The sequence below is a fragment of the Phocoena sinus genome, chromosome 3 (genome assembly GCF_008692025.1).
Source record: "Phocoena sinus isolate mPhoSin1 chromosome 3, mPhoSin1.pri, whole genome shotgun sequence".
Taxonomy (NCBI): Eukaryota; Metazoa; Chordata; class Mammalia; order Artiodactyla; family Phocoenidae; genus Phocoena; species Phocoena sinus.
The window spans coordinates 66,812,873-66,830,712 of NC_045765.1; the positions used below are offsets into that span (position 1 = coordinate 66,812,873).

At 41.6% G+C, this 17,840-nt stretch overlaps 1 protein-coding gene across 3 annotated transcripts in view; it reads right to left on the reverse strand.

The window, feature by feature from the left end:
- Positions 1-827: 827 nt before the first annotated feature.
- The window catches only part of MEGF10 (multiple EGF like domains 10), a 393,852-nt gene continuing 376,839 nt past the window's right edge, over positions 828-17,840 (reverse strand). For all 3 annotated transcript variants that reach the window (XM_032627808.1, XM_032627809.1, XM_032627810.1), the window contains 8 exons: positions 16,777-16,905; positions 14,455-14,583; positions 11,914-12,150; positions 10,702-10,829; positions 9,217-9,340; positions 5,168-5,212; positions 4,129-4,335; positions 828-2,214 (listed from right to left, as the gene is read on the reverse strand). In XM_032627808.1, the coding sequence (XP_032483699.1) occupies positions 2,030-2,214; positions 4,129-4,335; positions 5,168-5,212; positions 9,217-9,340; positions 10,702-10,829; positions 11,914-12,150; positions 14,455-14,583; positions 16,777-16,905 (1,184 nt within the window). In that variant the 3' untranslated portion in view covers positions 828-2,029. The remainder of the gene's footprint in view (positions 2,215-4,128; positions 4,336-5,167; positions 5,213-9,216; positions 9,341-10,701; positions 10,830-11,913; positions 12,151-14,454; positions 14,584-16,776; positions 16,906-17,840) is intronic.

Consider the following 17,840-nt stretch of genomic DNA (forward strand, 5'->3'; position numbering starts at 1 on the left):
TTCCCTGAAAGAAACAGCCATCAAAGGAGTGATGTTCTAAGTGTGTTTGTTCTCTCATCCACCTGACCAAATGAACATCACAGGTGCAGGTGTGCGACAGGAAAGCACTGGATATCCCAACTCAGTAGCTGGCGGGTGCAATGCCTTGTGTATACTAATGGCAGAACAGGGGTGCAGTACATATTTGTGACTTGACTCACTGAGGTAGGACACCAAGTAGCATTTCATGTCTTTAAAAGATTGATGACCACTGCTTTCTCTTATGAAGTTGCTTCCTCATTCAGCCTTTCAGCCCTTCAGCTTGCTCAGGGAGGTCAAAGAGAAACTGGTTTTCTTGCATCATGTATCAGCATCCTCTTGAGATAACTACCTTGGAGTGAAACATGTTATTGCATAGGTATGCCCAGGAGGAACATCTCTCCTGGTTTGCCTGTAACAGCCCACATTTAAGCCCACCGCGGGATACTTGTTCATAATGCCCTCACTTACTCTCAGAAGTGCTCCAGTTTGGATGATCAGTCATGTGATCACCCTAATGAAGGTCTTTAGTAAGACCAGTCTGTGGTACTTTCTCAGTAACAGTGTCTCCCTGCCCCCTTCCCCTTTGGTTTAACTGAGACTCAGGATCTAAAGGAACCCCATTTCAGAATATTAAAAAGCTTCTCTATTTCCATTATAAGCCATGCACTTGTGGTTACTGTACTATTTTAGTAATGACCAATTTTAATGGATTTGATTTATATATTTTCATCTCCTCCCTCCAAAAGAAACAAGAACAGTGCATTTTTCTCAAGCAAAAACAAAAGTAGCCATAACACAAGAAACAATAAACATATAATATTTTTTCATTAACAATCCAAACACTACAAAACATAGAATATACAACTTAAAAATGGAAATACAAACTGATGAAAAATGGGGTACATGTCATATTAGCAATGCAAAAGACCAGCTTAAGCATAGTTTCTCTAAATCAACAATTAATAAAAGGAAAGTGCCCTTTTCTCAAATATGTACAAAAATATTTCGGTCACTTCTAGGGAAAAATTAACCAAAACTTTCTGCTAATTCTATATTACAGCCTGTATTACTAATGGTTTACAAAACTTAAGCATCATCTTACACCTAAAATTTACAACTTTTTCCAATCATTATACACTCAATCCAATCTGTCAAAAATAAAATTATTTCATTTCTATATTTATGAAATAATTATTGATATGTTACGGATCTCAAGTGGTGAATGTGTATGATGGGGACAGTAATCAGAATAATGTCATGTATCTAAAGTGGGCCAAGGATCAAATAGAGAGGAGAAGCACTTCTGCCTGGCACATTTGCGTATTGATTCCTGCAATTATTCTAGCATTTCTAAGGTAATTCTAATGGTACATTTCCTCATTCTAAAAGAAGTCTAAAGTTCTCATATTTAAATTTGCTATCCACCTCTAGAGTTTATTCAGAGTCTATCCAGTAATGCCACTCGGCAGAATGGTTCCTGCTGGGCTCATATTATCCTTACAATTCCGAGTCCAGCTGAAAGAAGTTAAACAGTAAGAACTCAATAAGATGGCCCTTTTTCTTCTACACGTTGAGTGATTCACACTTTTATGAAGTAAATTTTGTGGTAAACCGCACAATCCTAGGTACAGCTCTATAATGCAAATGAGAAAGAAAACATTTAAATTTTAATTTTTCAAGCAACAATACCAACGTCCACTGCAACCCATGTCACTGAAAGAGTCCTGCACGGTCATGCTTTTAGCCAAGATTTTACAATAAGTCATGCTTCATGAGTGCAGTTCTAAAACTAACAAGAATGGGAAATCACATTGCTATCTCCTTCTGAGCCACCTGTACAAAAAGGACCTCCAGTCAGTCACCCTCAGTTTTGAGCTTTCTGGTTCATGTCCAACAATTGCCTACTGAGCAGATTAACATTCACACAGGGTGGCAAACTCGAGGATGGAGAAGAACCGAGCTGTAGGTCTGGAAAGGGTTCCAGCGGCTACCCAGTGGTCCTTTGGTGTCATTCACTGTTGCTGTTGCTGCTGCTGCCGCCGCCATCCTCTTGCTTGAGGGAGGATGAACTGTCTCGGACTGGCAGCAGGTCATAATGGCAAGGGATGTGACTGTTCTTTGGGAGGTCATATGGATCCTGGGTGAGATGCCCATTATTGCTGAATATTCCTTGGACAACACTCACTGTAGGTTCTGTGACAACCAGGGACACATTAACTGATCAGCAATGGAAATTAAAAAAAAAAATAGAATATGGCATTCCTTGCAAATATCAAACACACCAGAGGAGATTTTATAAAAATATAAGAAGGGACTTCCCTGATGGCGCAGTGGTTAAGAATCCACCTGCCAATGCAGGGGACATGGGTTCGAGCCCTGGTCCAGAAAGATCCCACGTGCTGCAGAGCAACTAAGCCCATGCACCACAACTACTGAGCCTGTGATCTAGAGCCCATGAGCCACAACTACTGAGCCTGCATGCCACAATTACTGAAGCCCACGCGCCTAGAGCCCATGCTCCGCAACAAAAGAAGCCACTGCAATGAGAAGCCCGCGCGCCGCAACGAAGAGTAGCCCCTGCTCGCCACAACTAGAGAAAGCCTGTGTGCAACAACGAAGACCCAACGCAGCCAATAAATAAATTAATTAATTAATTAATTTAAAAAAATATATAAGAAAATATTACTTTTTAAAACAAATGATCCTTTTATAATCACATAGAGGTGGCTACTCTGTGGTTGGTAGACCCACTGACGCTCACAAACGATGCTCAGAACAAAGGGTGACTATATGGTTGGGATGAAGACATCAAGGGAATATACAGAAACCCTGGACATGAATCACTGTCTGCAAAAACCTGGAGATAATCTAGTTCAAACCCCTTCCTCTACAGGTAAAACAACGAGGTCCTCTGGGGGTCACTTGATTCATGGAAACACATAACAAGTGCACAGTTTTAGAACTCAGGATTCAGGCTCTCAGTTGAGTTCCCATCTCACAGTGGTGGGCTTAGGGGACAGTTCAAAAGGGAACTGTTACTGACTTCTTAGAAATAAATGTAGTTCATTATGGCTTCCATTTTAAAAAGTTGTCTTAATACTATAAAAAGAATTACGTGTCTTTCCATGACATGTCTATGGCCTAAAATGAATGACAAATGACTAGAATTAAATAAGTCACTTCATTTACAAGTACAGTTGACCCTTGAACAATGCAAGATTGGGGTGCTCCACACCCTCCCCCCAACACGCTGCAGCTGAAAATCCACACGTAACTTCACAATTGGCCCTCCTATCCATGGTCTCACATCCTTGGATTGAACCAACTGCAGACAACATAGAACTGTAGCATTTACTATTGAAAAAAATCCGTGTATAAGTGGACCCGTGCAGTTCCAAGCCATGTTGCTCAAGGGTCAACTGTAGTAGAGAATTTTTTTCAGGCTTAAATCATAAACATTGAGAAAGATATGGAGAAAGAAAAATGAAAATATAAAGCTCTACTATCTAGCCCAGGATAGCTCTGCCCAGGATAGCTCTGGTATGTTTTAACTTTCCTCAAATGGCATTTGCAAGGGGCAATCAAAATAACTCTAATACTAACTGAATTCTTATCAATTTGTATCAGATTCACATCAGAGAGTATTACTAATCTAATAGACAAATTTAAAAGTAAAATGTTCCAATCCTGCTAAAAGCATTAAATTAATATAATGAATGCAATCAGGAAATGGAAACATCTGTTTAATCCACTTGAACCGTTTGTTTTGGCTAACTTGACATATTCGCTAATATGATACATATGTTATTCCACATGCGTGCTAAAATATTCACTATGGTTACAAAACAAAAGATGGATGACCGGGTGGGAGGTAAAAAAAAAAAAAAAAAAACTTACTTTGAATTTTCTAAATGGTATTTTCCCTGAAAAGTTCATTTGACACCAACTAATATGAACACTGTAAACACAGGTTAACATTTAAAATACAGACCATTATTTTCAATACAGTGTATGTGAACTGCAACAATTGTATTCTCAAGGACTTTAAAATTGTTTGAAAAGAATATTCCCACTCACTAGGTTCTTTCTTTGGTTAGGAAAACTTACCAATTTCATAGACATTCTTGTTGGCTGAAGTTGAGTTATTGATCTCTGCATATGGGGAATCCCTCCGCGCCGGTGACTTCATCTCCACATAACCACACTCTGAGTGTTTGGGAATAAGGACGGGTGGGTCTTTAATAGTGGCATATGGGTTTTCAGAACTGCTTAGGGAGCAGTTACTTGAATTATATTCAGAATGCTTTCCCAGGTCTGTGAAGAGAGATGGGGTGGGGGGGAAAGCAAATGCTATTTCATGGGCAACATCATTTATTTTCTTGGCGATAACTGACTTGGGCACATTACTTATTTTTCTTCGTAGTTATCTATAATTTTTCACAATGAAAATAATGGCATCCATTTTTTACGTATTTTGGAGAGAATCTTCTATAAAATTACCCATCCACAAAGTAATTTTGGCTCCTCTCTAAGGTGAGGACCAATGTAAACATCATGGATTTGATTTCATTTTTATTATCACACTCAAATAAAATTAATTCCACTCTTTTTTACTAATAGTCTCTGAATCCTCAAAGCCTTCAGTCAAGACCCCATCTGTTGCTGACCCCAGGAGCATAAGAAGATACTATTATCATGGTAAGGAAGGCAACTATGCTGTGAGGCTTCTTTGTAAAACCTCAGGTCTGGGCACCTGAAGTTACTACTCAAATTCCTTCCAAAAAGTAGGCTTCAGTGAACGTGTAACCAAGCTGATCTCTTCCTCTTTTCCCTGCTATTTCCATTTTCATATTTCTCTCTCCCCACAAGCTATATTTCTTTGAAAGGAATTATGAGTGTTTTCCCAGCAAATCAAAGGCTTGGTTCTCCAAGACTGCTGCTCTAACAGGATCCACCCATGTTCACTCTCTTGCTGGCAGTCAAACGTGCTCATGTCTTTGCTGGAGTAATTAAACCCCCTAACAATGCTCCATTTTCCCTACAGTGCTGCTTTCGCTGGTTTAACAAATTATTTCTGTCTCTGAGTTAAAAAAATTTTTTAATTGTGTCCTGATAAATGTATTTCTTCCTCAAATTTATACTATACCTTTCAAGGATTTTCCCATATAACTTCTGTCAAGTCCAAAAGCACCTGTAACAAAGGAAGAAAAAAATATCCAGTGTGGACTGAAAGAAAGAGAAAACTCATCTAATATTCTCAGGTCCTTGGAGAAGATGGTTTGGATACCCACTGTCTCCCCACTGCAGGAAATAGCCAAGGATGCTGCTTTCCAAACCTCGACACCAGATCACTTGTGCCAGATGTTTCAGTACTTAAGAGTTTTAAAAAAATGTTATATAGCATTCTGAGTATTCTCCTGCTCGTTTCAGTGACTTTGGGAAAGGCTGGTCAATATGGGGTAGAAACTGAGGCACAGATGAATCAGTAGACTTGATTCAAGGTTGCTTGGTGGAAAGGACACTGTCAGGCTAGAACTGAGACAAAGGACTGGGATCTCATCACTTGTTAGCTACTTGACTTTACACAAGATGTTCAACTCGCTGAGCCTCAATTTTCTTATCTCTAAAATGGGGAAAACGCAACCCACCTTCTAAGTCTTACAGGGTTGTTGTGAACATGAAGTGAAATAGACCATAGGGAAAGGCATTGCAAACTCTGAAGCGTCATATAAATGAATGGTGCTTCAGTTACTGTAACACTTTTTTAAAAAATTTATTTTATTGAAGTACAGTTGATTTAAAATGTGTCAGTTCCTGAGCTACAGCAAAGTGATTCAGTTTTATATATATATATATATATATATATATATATATATATATATTCTTTTTCATATTCAATTATGGTTTATTACAAGATATTGAATATAGTTCCCTGTGCTATACAGGAGGACCTTGTTGTTTATCTATTCTATATATGTAATAGTTTGTCATACATTGTTGCTAGGAAAAGTTAGCAGTTTCTATGATTCCACTGGGAAAGGACAACTGGAAGTTTCACACTTGAACTTTCCTGGACTCTGCCCCGTGTCTGTTCCCTCGCTGATTTTAATCTGTACCTTTTTGCTGTGATAAACTGTAACCATGAGTATAACAGCTCTTAGTGAGTTCTGTCTTCCTAGCAAATTATTGATCCTGTGGGTGGTCTTGAGGACACTTGAACTTGTAGTTGGTATCAGAAGTAAGGGTGGTCTTAGAGATTCTGGACTTTTTAAAGGGACCCGGTGAAGACAGGCAGCCTATGGCCTGACAGCAGCCTAATCAAAGAACTCTATGTTATTTTTTGCCTAATTCCCTTGGCCATCTCCAAACTGTGGCAAAGTCTTGTTAAATGTCTGTCTTGATCTTGGCTGTGCAATGGCTAGCCTTCCCCAAGGGGTTAAAGAGAGGAACAACATGGGATGGATAGTAAATCAGGGAACAAGAGTGGGGCTATGGGGCTTCCCTGGTGGCGCAGTGGTTGAGAGTCCGCCTGCCGATGCAGGGGACACGGGTTCGTGCCCCGGTCTGGGAGGATCCCACATGCCGCGGAGCGGCTGGGCCCGTGGGCCATGGCTGCTGAGCCTGCGCGTCCGGAGCCTGTGCTCCGCAACGGGAGAGGCCACCACAGTGAGAGGCCCGCATACCTCAAAAAAAAAAAAAAAAAAAAAAAAAAAAAAAAAAAAAAAAGAGTGGGGCTATGAGACCAGCCACTCATGGAAGATTCCCTCTTCTCTGTCCTGGAAGATCAGGGTGCAGTTTTAACAAGGAAGCAGGTGGGCTTCCTCATAAATTCCTGTCTGTCCCAATCCCTAAACAGGCACTTTCAAATGCTCCAGTTAATCTACTTCATACAATGAGCCAGAACATGATCTTTATCTCTATTTTACAAACAAACAAATCAGTCTTGAGAGGATGACTGGCACGGTGTCATATCACAGAACCAGGAATTGATCTCACAGCTTTTGTGTCAAGTTCAGGGTTCTTTCAGACAGCATCACAACTTTCCCATCATTTAAAACTACTACACACTTCATTATCCATAATGTGCCTTATTCTGTTCTTTGTAAGAAAAGACTTTTTCTATGCAACAACTTTACAGGGATATTAAATGCAGAATTACTTTTGGATGGGAACAAGCCAAGGAGATCCAGAATTTCCAATGAAGATTTTATGTTACTTATAATCAGTCCCTTGGGTCTCACTGAGACAGAAAGCGGAGAAATTTATATGTGACAATTACAGTGACTGTGTGTTGTGTTCTGGAATCAGGACAAACTCCATTAAGTGGAGATAGAATGAGAGAACTATTCCCTCATTAGTGCTGGGTGGTATTTTACTATTATCAATTCACGTACTTCTTTGAGCTAGATTATTAACCTCCCTAAAGTTAAGTGATTTCACCAGTAAGTATAATGTGAATCTGGTATATAAGTAATTTTACTCTAAGTATGTAGAAATACACATCCTAGTGATAATGTTCGTTATCAATTGAAGAATGCAGATAAAAGTTAAGAATTTGCACTCATTTGCTACTTAAACATTTCCATTTCCATAGTAAGAGGGGATTCCAGAGCCCACAGGGGTTGGTTCCTCCATGTGGCTCAGGTGAGTTGACATCTACGGTATTCACAGAAGGATCGAAGTGAGGGGAGGCAGAAGACCAACTGTGAGACCCAATTTTACCCCCTTCCTTCTATGAAATCTTGGACAAGAGAGTTAACCTCTTTGCTTATTCCTCTATAAAACAAGCTTTGTGGAAGGGCCCACACAGTAGGGGGTGCCAGATTTAGTAAATAAAAACACAGGAGGTCCAGTTAAATTTGAATTTTAGAGAAACAACAAATAATTTTTCATATAAGTTTGCCTCGTGCAATATTTGGGATATATTTATACAAAAAGTATTTGTTTCTTATCTGAAATTCCGATTTAATGGGACTTCCTGGCAACCTTACCACCAAATAAATACATATGAAAGGGTTTGCTGCCCCTAAGACACTGCACACATGTTAGTTACCATATCATTCCGCTCCTCCCTGAAAGTAAGGCACTGCACCACATGTTCAATGGGGTGTCAGAGCAGTGCTTTAAGTGTGGTCCAGGAATCCCCAGCCCCTTTGCAGGAGGGCCCCGAGATTAAATGTTGTGTTCTCATCATAATATAACACTATTTGTCCTTTCCACTCTCATTCTCTCTCAGGTGTACGTTGGAGTTTTCCAGGAGCCACACCAAGTGTAAGATCACTACTGATCAAACACGAAGCAGATATGAAAATCTAGCTGTCCTCTATTAAGCCAGATGGTAAAGAGATGTATAAAAGTGTTAAGCAGTGCCACTCTTCTCACTAATTTTTTTTGTTTCATTTTGGAAAATGTAGTTATTTTTCATAAAAATGTATTTTATGTTATCATGAAATGAGATGTTATTATAAATTAATAACTAGCTCTTTAAGATGTTCTCAGATTTGATTTGTAATATGGTAAATATCAGCAGATATAACCCATGTCAGTAAGGGTTCTTTGGGCTCCTCGATTACTTTTAAGGGTGTATGAAAGGGTCCCGATTCCCAGACGTTTGAGAACCACTGACTTATTATTTTCAGAACCACTGACTTACTATTAGATGTCTAATTGATATCTCTATTTCTTCACCTAAAAGAGGAAGGGCCTCTAGTGAGGGTGCCTCAGATTAACAGAGAACAAAGAGAAGCACACACCCTGGAACCAAGCTGACTAGGTTCAAATCCCAGCTCCACCATTTAATAGGCTTTGAGAACTTAGACAAGTTACTTAACCTCTTTATGACTGAGTTTCGCAACCGTAACAGGGAGATGATGATGATAATAATGGTACCTATAACAGTTCTTGTGAGAATTAGGTGAGTTAATACATGGAGAGGTGGGATGTAAGCTACGAGCAGGCAGAGATCCTTGTCTCTTTTTATCAATTCCTGGCTCATAGTAAGAACTCAATAAATGTTGAATAAATAAAGCCCTTAGGACAGTAAAAGCCCCATACAGGGATTAGGTATAATCCTATGGCTTTGTTTTTCCATGCATGTTTTCAATAGATCGCTTTGGCACTGTCGTGAATCTGTGACTGTTTGCGGTGACTAAAAGACAAAGATGCTTGTGAAGGTGGGGAAGTGGGGGGACTTGCCAAGCTCGTTGAGGTAGCCGCCGTGTTTCCAGTCCGCAGGCAGCGTGCCTGTGTAATCCACCACAGGGCCCCTCTTCCCAGGATTCACATTTTTCAGGTTCACAAACAGCTGATTGTTTTTTGACTGTTAAAAATATAAACAACAAAAAATTTAAAGAGAAAATACAATATGGCACAGTGAAGTGTTACCCATCTGGGGAAAGTAAGTCCATGGCATGTATCAACTACCGGTCCTTACATGAGGATGCACCAAGAGGCCAAGGTGACCGCTTCCGACCTGGCAGGACTTAGAGGCAGCAGGAGTATGTGTCCCTCGGCCCCAACCATTCCCTCCACTGCCGCAACTCCTCCATTTCCTGCTGTCGCTCTGTGCCAGTTAGACCTTACTTGGGTTTACATACATGGAACTTTGAACTGAAAAAACCAAATTCTTGGTCTGAGCTTTCCCATCAAACACTGTATGATCTTGTACGAGTCACTCTTAGCAGTTTTCTTAGCCATAAGCATGAGGATAAGATGATCTACTTTGCTCCCTCCCTGAATGGGAATAAGAACAAATGGTATGATAAATATCAAAATCTCTGGAGAATATGAAGTGCTATTTAACTGTGAGGCACTATAATTAAAATCCAGCTGCATTAATTTAATTGCAACTGAATTAATTTAATTAGCTTGGTTTTCTTCTAACAGAGAGCTGGAATTAGACAACGGAGACTGGAAATATAATTCAGGTGCAGTTTGGAAGGGAGAAATGTTTGGGATTTCAGAGCACTGTGGAAGAGACCTGGGGGTGAACTGGGTGGTACCAGAGGAGCCACTCTGGGGCCTCCAACCTCTACTGGCATCTGTAAAATGGGATAATGACTCTTGATTCAAAGGACGGGTGTGAAGATTAAATAATTCTAATCGTTTTACAAATAGAAATTTGTAAAACGATTAGAATTGCTTGTCACATAGTATTAGGTTGTTTCTATTTGATAATTTTTGACCCACAAAAATTCAATTTCATGTGGTTCAAGTGAAATAAATGCATATTACTGTTGTCGTTACTCAAGTACGGGTGGCCAGGAAAGGGCACTAGAAGACAGGTGGTCACAAAAGTCAAACTTGGCAATTTTACCCAGGCCTGAGTCCGCTATAGGTTTGGTCTGAGACATTACTTTAGAACCTCATGCAATGTTAGAAACATTTTTCCAAAGAAGTGCCATGAAAACTGTACAAGTTGTAGAGACAGTGAGATGACTCACCTCGTGGCAGCCTCACTCACAAGCGATGTTTGGAAGTGACTTAAATTCCCCATTACTTAGGGGTTTTTGTCAGTAAACCTGAGATCCTAATACACACCCATGGGATTGTTTAGAGGAATAAATGAGATAATAGACGTATGTACGTAGAACGGCAGCTGGCAAACAGTAGCCCTCATACACGCTTGTTCGTTCCTCTCTCCCCTGCCCACCCTCACTGGCTTAGACCATTTCCTCTCACCTTTGCGATGGTCATCCTGTCCCTGTTGTTGACATGAGGGGATGTGGCACACTGGGTGAGTGTGTGGTAACTGGGATTGGTGAAGTAATGGCTGTTAGCATTTCCACCATTGCTGTGAGGAAGGGTTTCTGCCAGAAGAGAAGGAAATGGTTAAGATGGGAGGCTCCCTATATGCCCGTGGGAAAGAGGGAAGCAAAATAACAAGAACAAATGTTTGGACTGCATCCATATCACAGGCGGGACAGAATCCTCTCCTGCCCTGCATATGCAGCAAAGCCTCTAGAGGCAGCAGGCATCTGCCTTCCTACCTGCCTCCTGGAAAAGTGTGAAAGTATCCACCAACAACTGCTCTTTGCTTTGGAGCTTGTAGAAACTGGAAAGGCATCACTTTGAAGCTACTTCTGCTGTAACTTTCCTCTTTTTTTAAACACTTGAATTCTTGACACAATATTCCGCACTAGAAGTGCACTACTAAGTAAATCAGCTACTTTATGGATTCCCCCGGAATCACTTTATTTACAAACATGTAACCCACCTGAAATCCTTCAGTGATTGCCCCCAAATTAATAAATACCTTAAGTTTCCAAATTCTTCATTTATGTGGTTACTTCTTCTCAGGATTGAGTGTGTCACTTAAAAATTTACTTTTTATGGGGTCTCGTGACAGAAAGGAAGATTCAAAAGAGTTTTCTTAAAGAACAGCCTTGGTTCTTGCAAGTCCCTCCAAACTGTTTCTTATATAACTTGGTTGCTGTGCAGCTAATGATTCCCATGTGCCCCAGGACAGGCTGGAAGGCACCTTGGAAGAATGCAAGGCCAGAGACAGAAGACCGGGTCCTCATCCCTGATCTGCTCCATGACCTCGATAAAATTATGGCCACCTCCTCCTCTCCCCACCCTGTCCCCCACATATGACAACAGCTTGGGATTGGGTGCCCAGCAAAGCTCCTTCCAGGTTGAAATTCCCAACACTTAAAGCAACCATATAATGAATCCAATTTTAAATCCCTCATAGAAGACAACAGTGATGATTTTACCACTGTTGTCACATAAAACGCATTTCTAACAATGCATCTTCTCCAAACATAAAATTTTCTCAAGGCTGATTGACAATAACAACAGGCAGCACAGCCAAAAATGCTCAGTTTCAAAGAACCAGGACGAAGCCTCATTTTTCAAGGAATAAAATGCCTCTAGTGAGTCCAGTCTCACCTGAAATGGCATAGTCTGCATTCATGACCCTCATAGCGGGGGTGTAGGTGACTGCTGGCATGCTCGATTCCTTCCCCTTCTGCTTGTGTCTATAAATAATGAACAACGCCAGGAGGAACAGAACAACTAGGACAAGAATGATGATGCCCGCAATGGCCCCGATCTGGTAGGAATCAGTGGGGAGAGCTGTACTGGTTCTGCTTAAGCTGTTCAGATTTCCAACTATTATAACACCAGCTAGAAAAGGAGAAAAAGAGATGTGAGTAACGATGACAATGTGCCAGATACATATTTGGTCTCTATTTACAAAAATCTCCCACTGTGCTAATGCCTGGATATTTTCAGTTCATGAAATGTCAATTTAGAAACTTTTGGAAACAGAGAAGGAAAAACAAACATTCCTCATGTTCAGATGTTGTTGGCTTGTCTGTGCCCAGAAGAGGGCTTCTCTAAGCCTCAAAAAAGAGACAGGATTTCCTGAACCCAAAGACTTAACAGTAGGGTTTGAGAGCTTCTCACAGATTTCCAACCAAACGCTTAGATCAGCAGTTACTTGGGGGTAATAATTTATCTAATTTTTATTGTTCTTTATTTATTATCCAACATTAAGTTTATGAATGGCTAACTCAAGTGCCTAACTTTATGTCTACCCTTAGCATTTCTAAGAGGAAAGTAATTTTCCTTCCAGTCAAGAATAAGTCCATTAGAAATCTAGCCCAGGGCTTCCCAGGTGGTGCAGTGGTTGAGAGTCTGCCTGCCGATGCAGGGGACACGGGTTCGTGCCCCAGTCCGGGAAGATCCCACATGCCGCGGAGTGGCTGGGCCCATGAGCCATGGCTGCTGAGCCTGCGTGTCCGGAGCCTGTGCTCCTCAACGGGAGAGGCCACAAGAGTGAGAGGCCCGCGTACCACAAAAAAAAAAAAAAAAAGAAATCTAGCCCAAGATCAGGATCTGTCTTGTCCTAATTTCAATGAGCCTTTTACCACAGAAGATATGTTCTATGAGGTATTTTCTATGACAGAAAGGTCTGTCCCAATAATACCTGGTAACATCACCCTAAAACCTTACTCATTAAAATTCAAAATTTCATTTTACATAGTTCTTCCTTGAGTTCCATCAAGTGAAGGCACAAGTGGGGCTGACAATCAAGAAACCTGGCATCTAAAAAAATTGATCCATACATTCTGAACTTTCCCTTAAGCTCTTAGGCTGCAGTTTCATCATCTGTAAAAGAGGAAATAATGAATACATCCTTCATGGCCTCCATGAAGGTACTTCCAGCTCAAATGTCCCTATGACTTTATGATTCTAAATGCTAGACCTTATAAGATAGCCTGCCCCAAAAGGCAGGCACCAAGGCCAGTGTAGTGTGATTACAATGTATTTGTAACAACAATGTTATTGTGGAATGTGACATTGTATTGTTATGATGGTCAAATACAAATCATGAGCATGTCAAAGTTATTTTACGAAAGAAAGTTAAATAGGAATACCCACATAGATTACTGTTTAAGATGACTTCACTTACATCACTATATGAATTTTCTGAAGCCTTTACAGCCCATGTGTTTATGACATAGAGAAAGCACCACATGCACTAGGAGCTCTCTGAAGGCCATGCTTCAGAACCATCTTTCTCAAGGGAGCCATCCACCCCAGAATCAGAACTGCCCAAGTAGGACTGACTATGTCTATTGCAGGTAGTCCCGGGTGACTGTGATATACACCCTAGTGAAAAACCACAGGCACAAGTTTCTTGAAAGGCTAAACATGCACATACCATATGACCCAATCCTTCTATTCCTATGAACTTACCCAAGAGAAATGAAAGCCTATGTCCCCAAAGACTTGACACACTACTGGTCACAATAGCTTTACCTGCAGTAGCCAAAAACTGGAAACAATCCAAATGTCCATCACAGGTGAATGAATGGGTCAACAAATTACAGTATACCCACGCAATAGAATACTACTCAGCAATAAAAAGAATTGAAGTATTGATACACACAGCAACATGCTTCAAAACTCATTATACCGAATAAACAAAATCAGACAAAAAAGCGTACAGTATGGTTCCACGTATATGAAATTCTAGGAAATGCAAACTAATCTATAGTGACAGAAAGTAGATCAGTGATCGCCTGGGACCTAGTGGTGGCAGGGACGGAACTTTGGGGGGTTGATGAATGTATTCATTATTTTTATTGTGGTGATAGTTTCATGGGTGTATACATACATCAGATTTTATCAAGTTGTATACTTTGTGTTGTACATATGTGTTTTATATATATATGTGTGTGTGTATACATATATACAGTATAATTATATATATGTGTGTGTTGCTTTTTACAGGTTAATTATATTTCAATAAAGCTGAAAAAAATTGTAGGCACAGTGGAAAACTCATGAGCTTTGGAATCAGACAAACCTGGTATCAAAACACTAACATATTCTAGATATATGTAACCTTGGGCAAATCACTCAACTTCTTTCAGCTTTAGTGTCCTCATCTGAGTAAGTATCCTTTACTAGCATCCTTACCTTGATCACATCGTGCCCCCTTCCATCCTGGGCTGCAGTAACAGGTCCCGGTGATGTGGTCACAGGTGGAGTTGTTCAGACAGTCACATATCTGGCGACAGCCATAGCCATATGTTCCTGCAGGGCACTCTGAGAAGAAGATGAGAGTCCAATGTAGCTCTCCAGCCTTGGGAACCTGGGGCAAGGGTCTTACTGTATGATCTGGTGTGCCTGGAGGCCAGCCCTTCCAGGGGATCCCTGTCCAAGGAGACTTGTACCACCTAGGGTGCCCTAGAGCTGGCTGGTGTGCCAAGTCATGCTGGGACTCACAGGCCAGGCAGCACAGGGCCGGAGACTGAGGTCCTCGTCACAGCTCTCGGCACTTTCAGGTTCTATTGTATGTACCCACCTCCCTGATGGAGGTTTGTAGAGTGTCTGTGGAACCCCAATGGAGCTGATGAAGATCATCACTAAGGGCAATCTGAGATGACTCCACCAGGCAAAACTATGGGATAGAAGGGGACTGCACTGAAAAGTGTAAACTAGAGATGCTTCTTTGAGAACATTTTACTGTAGGCTTTAGGAGCCTCCTGACAGCACATTCTGACTTGGATTAGCTGGGAGCAGTGGAAGAGGGAGAGGGCAAGCTTTGTTAATTTTCTAGGTAAGAACTTCATTTACCACAGAAAGGCTCAAAATTTGGATTTGCAGGTTGAAGACTGAGAGACTAAAATAGTGAGATTTTTATGATGTAAAAACTTGTAAAGGAGTTGGACATGAATTTCAAAGAATATACTAGGCATGTTAAATGTAAAAATTATCATGACAAAATACTGATGTTTTTCGTAAAGTGAGCAGCAGGGGGCAATGTGCTATTACTATCAGAGCTCTCTGTCAGACACAGGGTTTCTATTTACACACGAGCATTAGGAAAAGTCTCCAAAAATAGGGACATTTTAATTTGATGTTCAGAGTCATCATGGAAGCACTTAAAATGTTTTTATTTGATAAGCCCATAACCATTCTGGCATTCAAGTGAAAGTCAGTTTAGAGCTTATTCTGGTTTCTAGGCATATAGGTATGTGTATATATGTTTAGACATTTATACACATACACATAATATTTATATACACAAAGCAGTGTGCAGGCAACTGTGGGACTCAGTATCTGTTTCCTGATTAAATGAACTAGCAGTGCAAAACTGAAATGGGGCCATCTCTGTCCAGGCTGATTCCTGGATGTCACTCTTGTTATTTACTAGATGGGAGGATAGGCAGATATATTCTAGAGTTTGGCACACAGACAGCCAGGCAAACCTGGCTGTCCAGTGGTGCTGTGAGGTTCTGGGGAGGGGTCGTGGAGGGAGAGTAGTGCTTTGTTGCCAAAGTCCTACTCTGCTGATCAACCTTTCCAGGCCACATTGCTCCTACAGCCATGTAATCTTTGTTGCAACCTTCTCAAGAGCACACCCTCTGTAAGCAGGATGTAAACATCCTGCACCTTTCCTGTCATTTATGGTGAAAGAGTGAGCCTCATACGGCCCTAAGACCTGATTTATTCATCTTGAACATTGAATGAAAGTCACAGAGGAAAGGAACGATAAACTACTTTGAAATACTCAGTCTAAGGCTAATGTTCTTACAGCCCTGTGAGCAGAGGCACAGCTGCTGGGGTAGAAATGGAACCATAAGGATGGGGAATTCCAATAGAGTATATGCTCCCTGAGTGGGAGTTTTACAATAAAAAAAACGAAGGCAATATATTGTCTGGAAGGTTGTTAATACTCAGATGAGGAGTAGTTAGTGGAAACGGTATAAAAGCACTATCAAGAGAAGGTTGTCAAAAGCATGGCCGTGTTTGCACGGACTCACCCCTCCCCCACGGCGGGGCTGGCACTAGGCTCCCAGCCCCTCTGCCCCGGTGCACCCAACCTGGCCCTACCGAACACACACCCCTCCACTGCGAGACCCTGGCACTGCCTCTGCCGTGAGGAACGCCTGACTGCCTCTTTTAAAGCTCTGAGCAGCCACATTCCAAAAATAAGAAGGGGAGGGAGAAAGAGCCAGGATGAACAGATGGAAAACTTGAATTCTGCCTTCATCCTTGTAGCCACACCCCCTCCACCCAGAGCGCTGATCAGGTCCTCAGAAGAATTTTGAGGACAAGGACAGCCAGCAAGAATCCCAAGGTAGCGGGGTCTCTGGGAGGGGAAGGAAGTCAACCGCGCTGTTAATGGACCAGCCATCAGGCGGAACAACCTCAAAGCTGTGGGTCCTGCCTTCGCATCGTCAGGAGTTATAGGGGAAATAACAGCGCCTAGAGATGCCTCGCTCTCACACTCACTCTGCTCGCAGTGCTTCCCCATGAAGCCGGTGCGGCAAGTACACTGTCCGGAGATGTGGTCGCAGTCAGCTCCGTTTTGACACCGGCATATCAACGTACAGTCCTTTCCATAGAAGCCCAGGGGACATCCTGTGCGAGAAGGAAGGACAGCAGAGTCAAGAGCCCGCTGAGGAGAAACCCAGCTCCGCCTCCAACATGTTTGTTTGAACCTGAAGGACGCTGAGCCAGTAGAGAGAGAATAAAGAGAATAATGCACATCGCAGCTTCTCACAATGGCTTCTTTGAAGTCCCAAGATGGAGCTCTTGGGAGGAACTTGTACTTCAAGAGCAGGGAGAAGAGCAGTTCCACGCCTGGGGCGGTTTAACCATCGCTGGTATCCCTGGAGGCAAGCTGGTGTCTTCTAACAAAGCATTCCATCAACCCCTGGAAGTCCGGGGACATTTCCTTTCATGTTTTTCAGTCAACTACTAGAATCCTGGACTCAAATTCCATGGACTGAAATGAGTACTTTGTTAAAATTATCTACATGCTTTTACTTATAGTACAGAATGTCTCCAAATCTGCTACTAGCCCTGTCCTCCCTATCTGTTACTCTCTTATGTAATAGTATCTTCTTTAGCAAAGATGTGTGGTAGAATTCTGATCTTAATAAAACCTGCACTTCATATGTGCATTGCTAAAAAAAGCAATAAGCCTTCTTACTGCTGCACAATTTTCAAGACCCACCCTACTGGGGCCTTTGGGATGAGAACATGCACAAGCCCTATGGGCTTTCCTGGGCCAGCAGCTGCCCTGCAAGAGTGTTTCAGGGCTCTCTGCCATCAAGAAAACTTCAATGCGGGCTGCTCAACGGCTGTTTCCAAGCATCACATGTGCTTTTTAATCTTCCCTTTTTCTTATAGAAGTTTTAACGAAAGCTCAACTTTCAAGAAACAGAGGCAGAGCATGGATGCCAGCATGCAATGACATCATTTCCACATAATTATTCAGCACCTACTCTGTGCCAGATTCTTTTCCTGCATCCTCTCATTGAATCTTTTCAATAACCCAGAAACACAGGGAT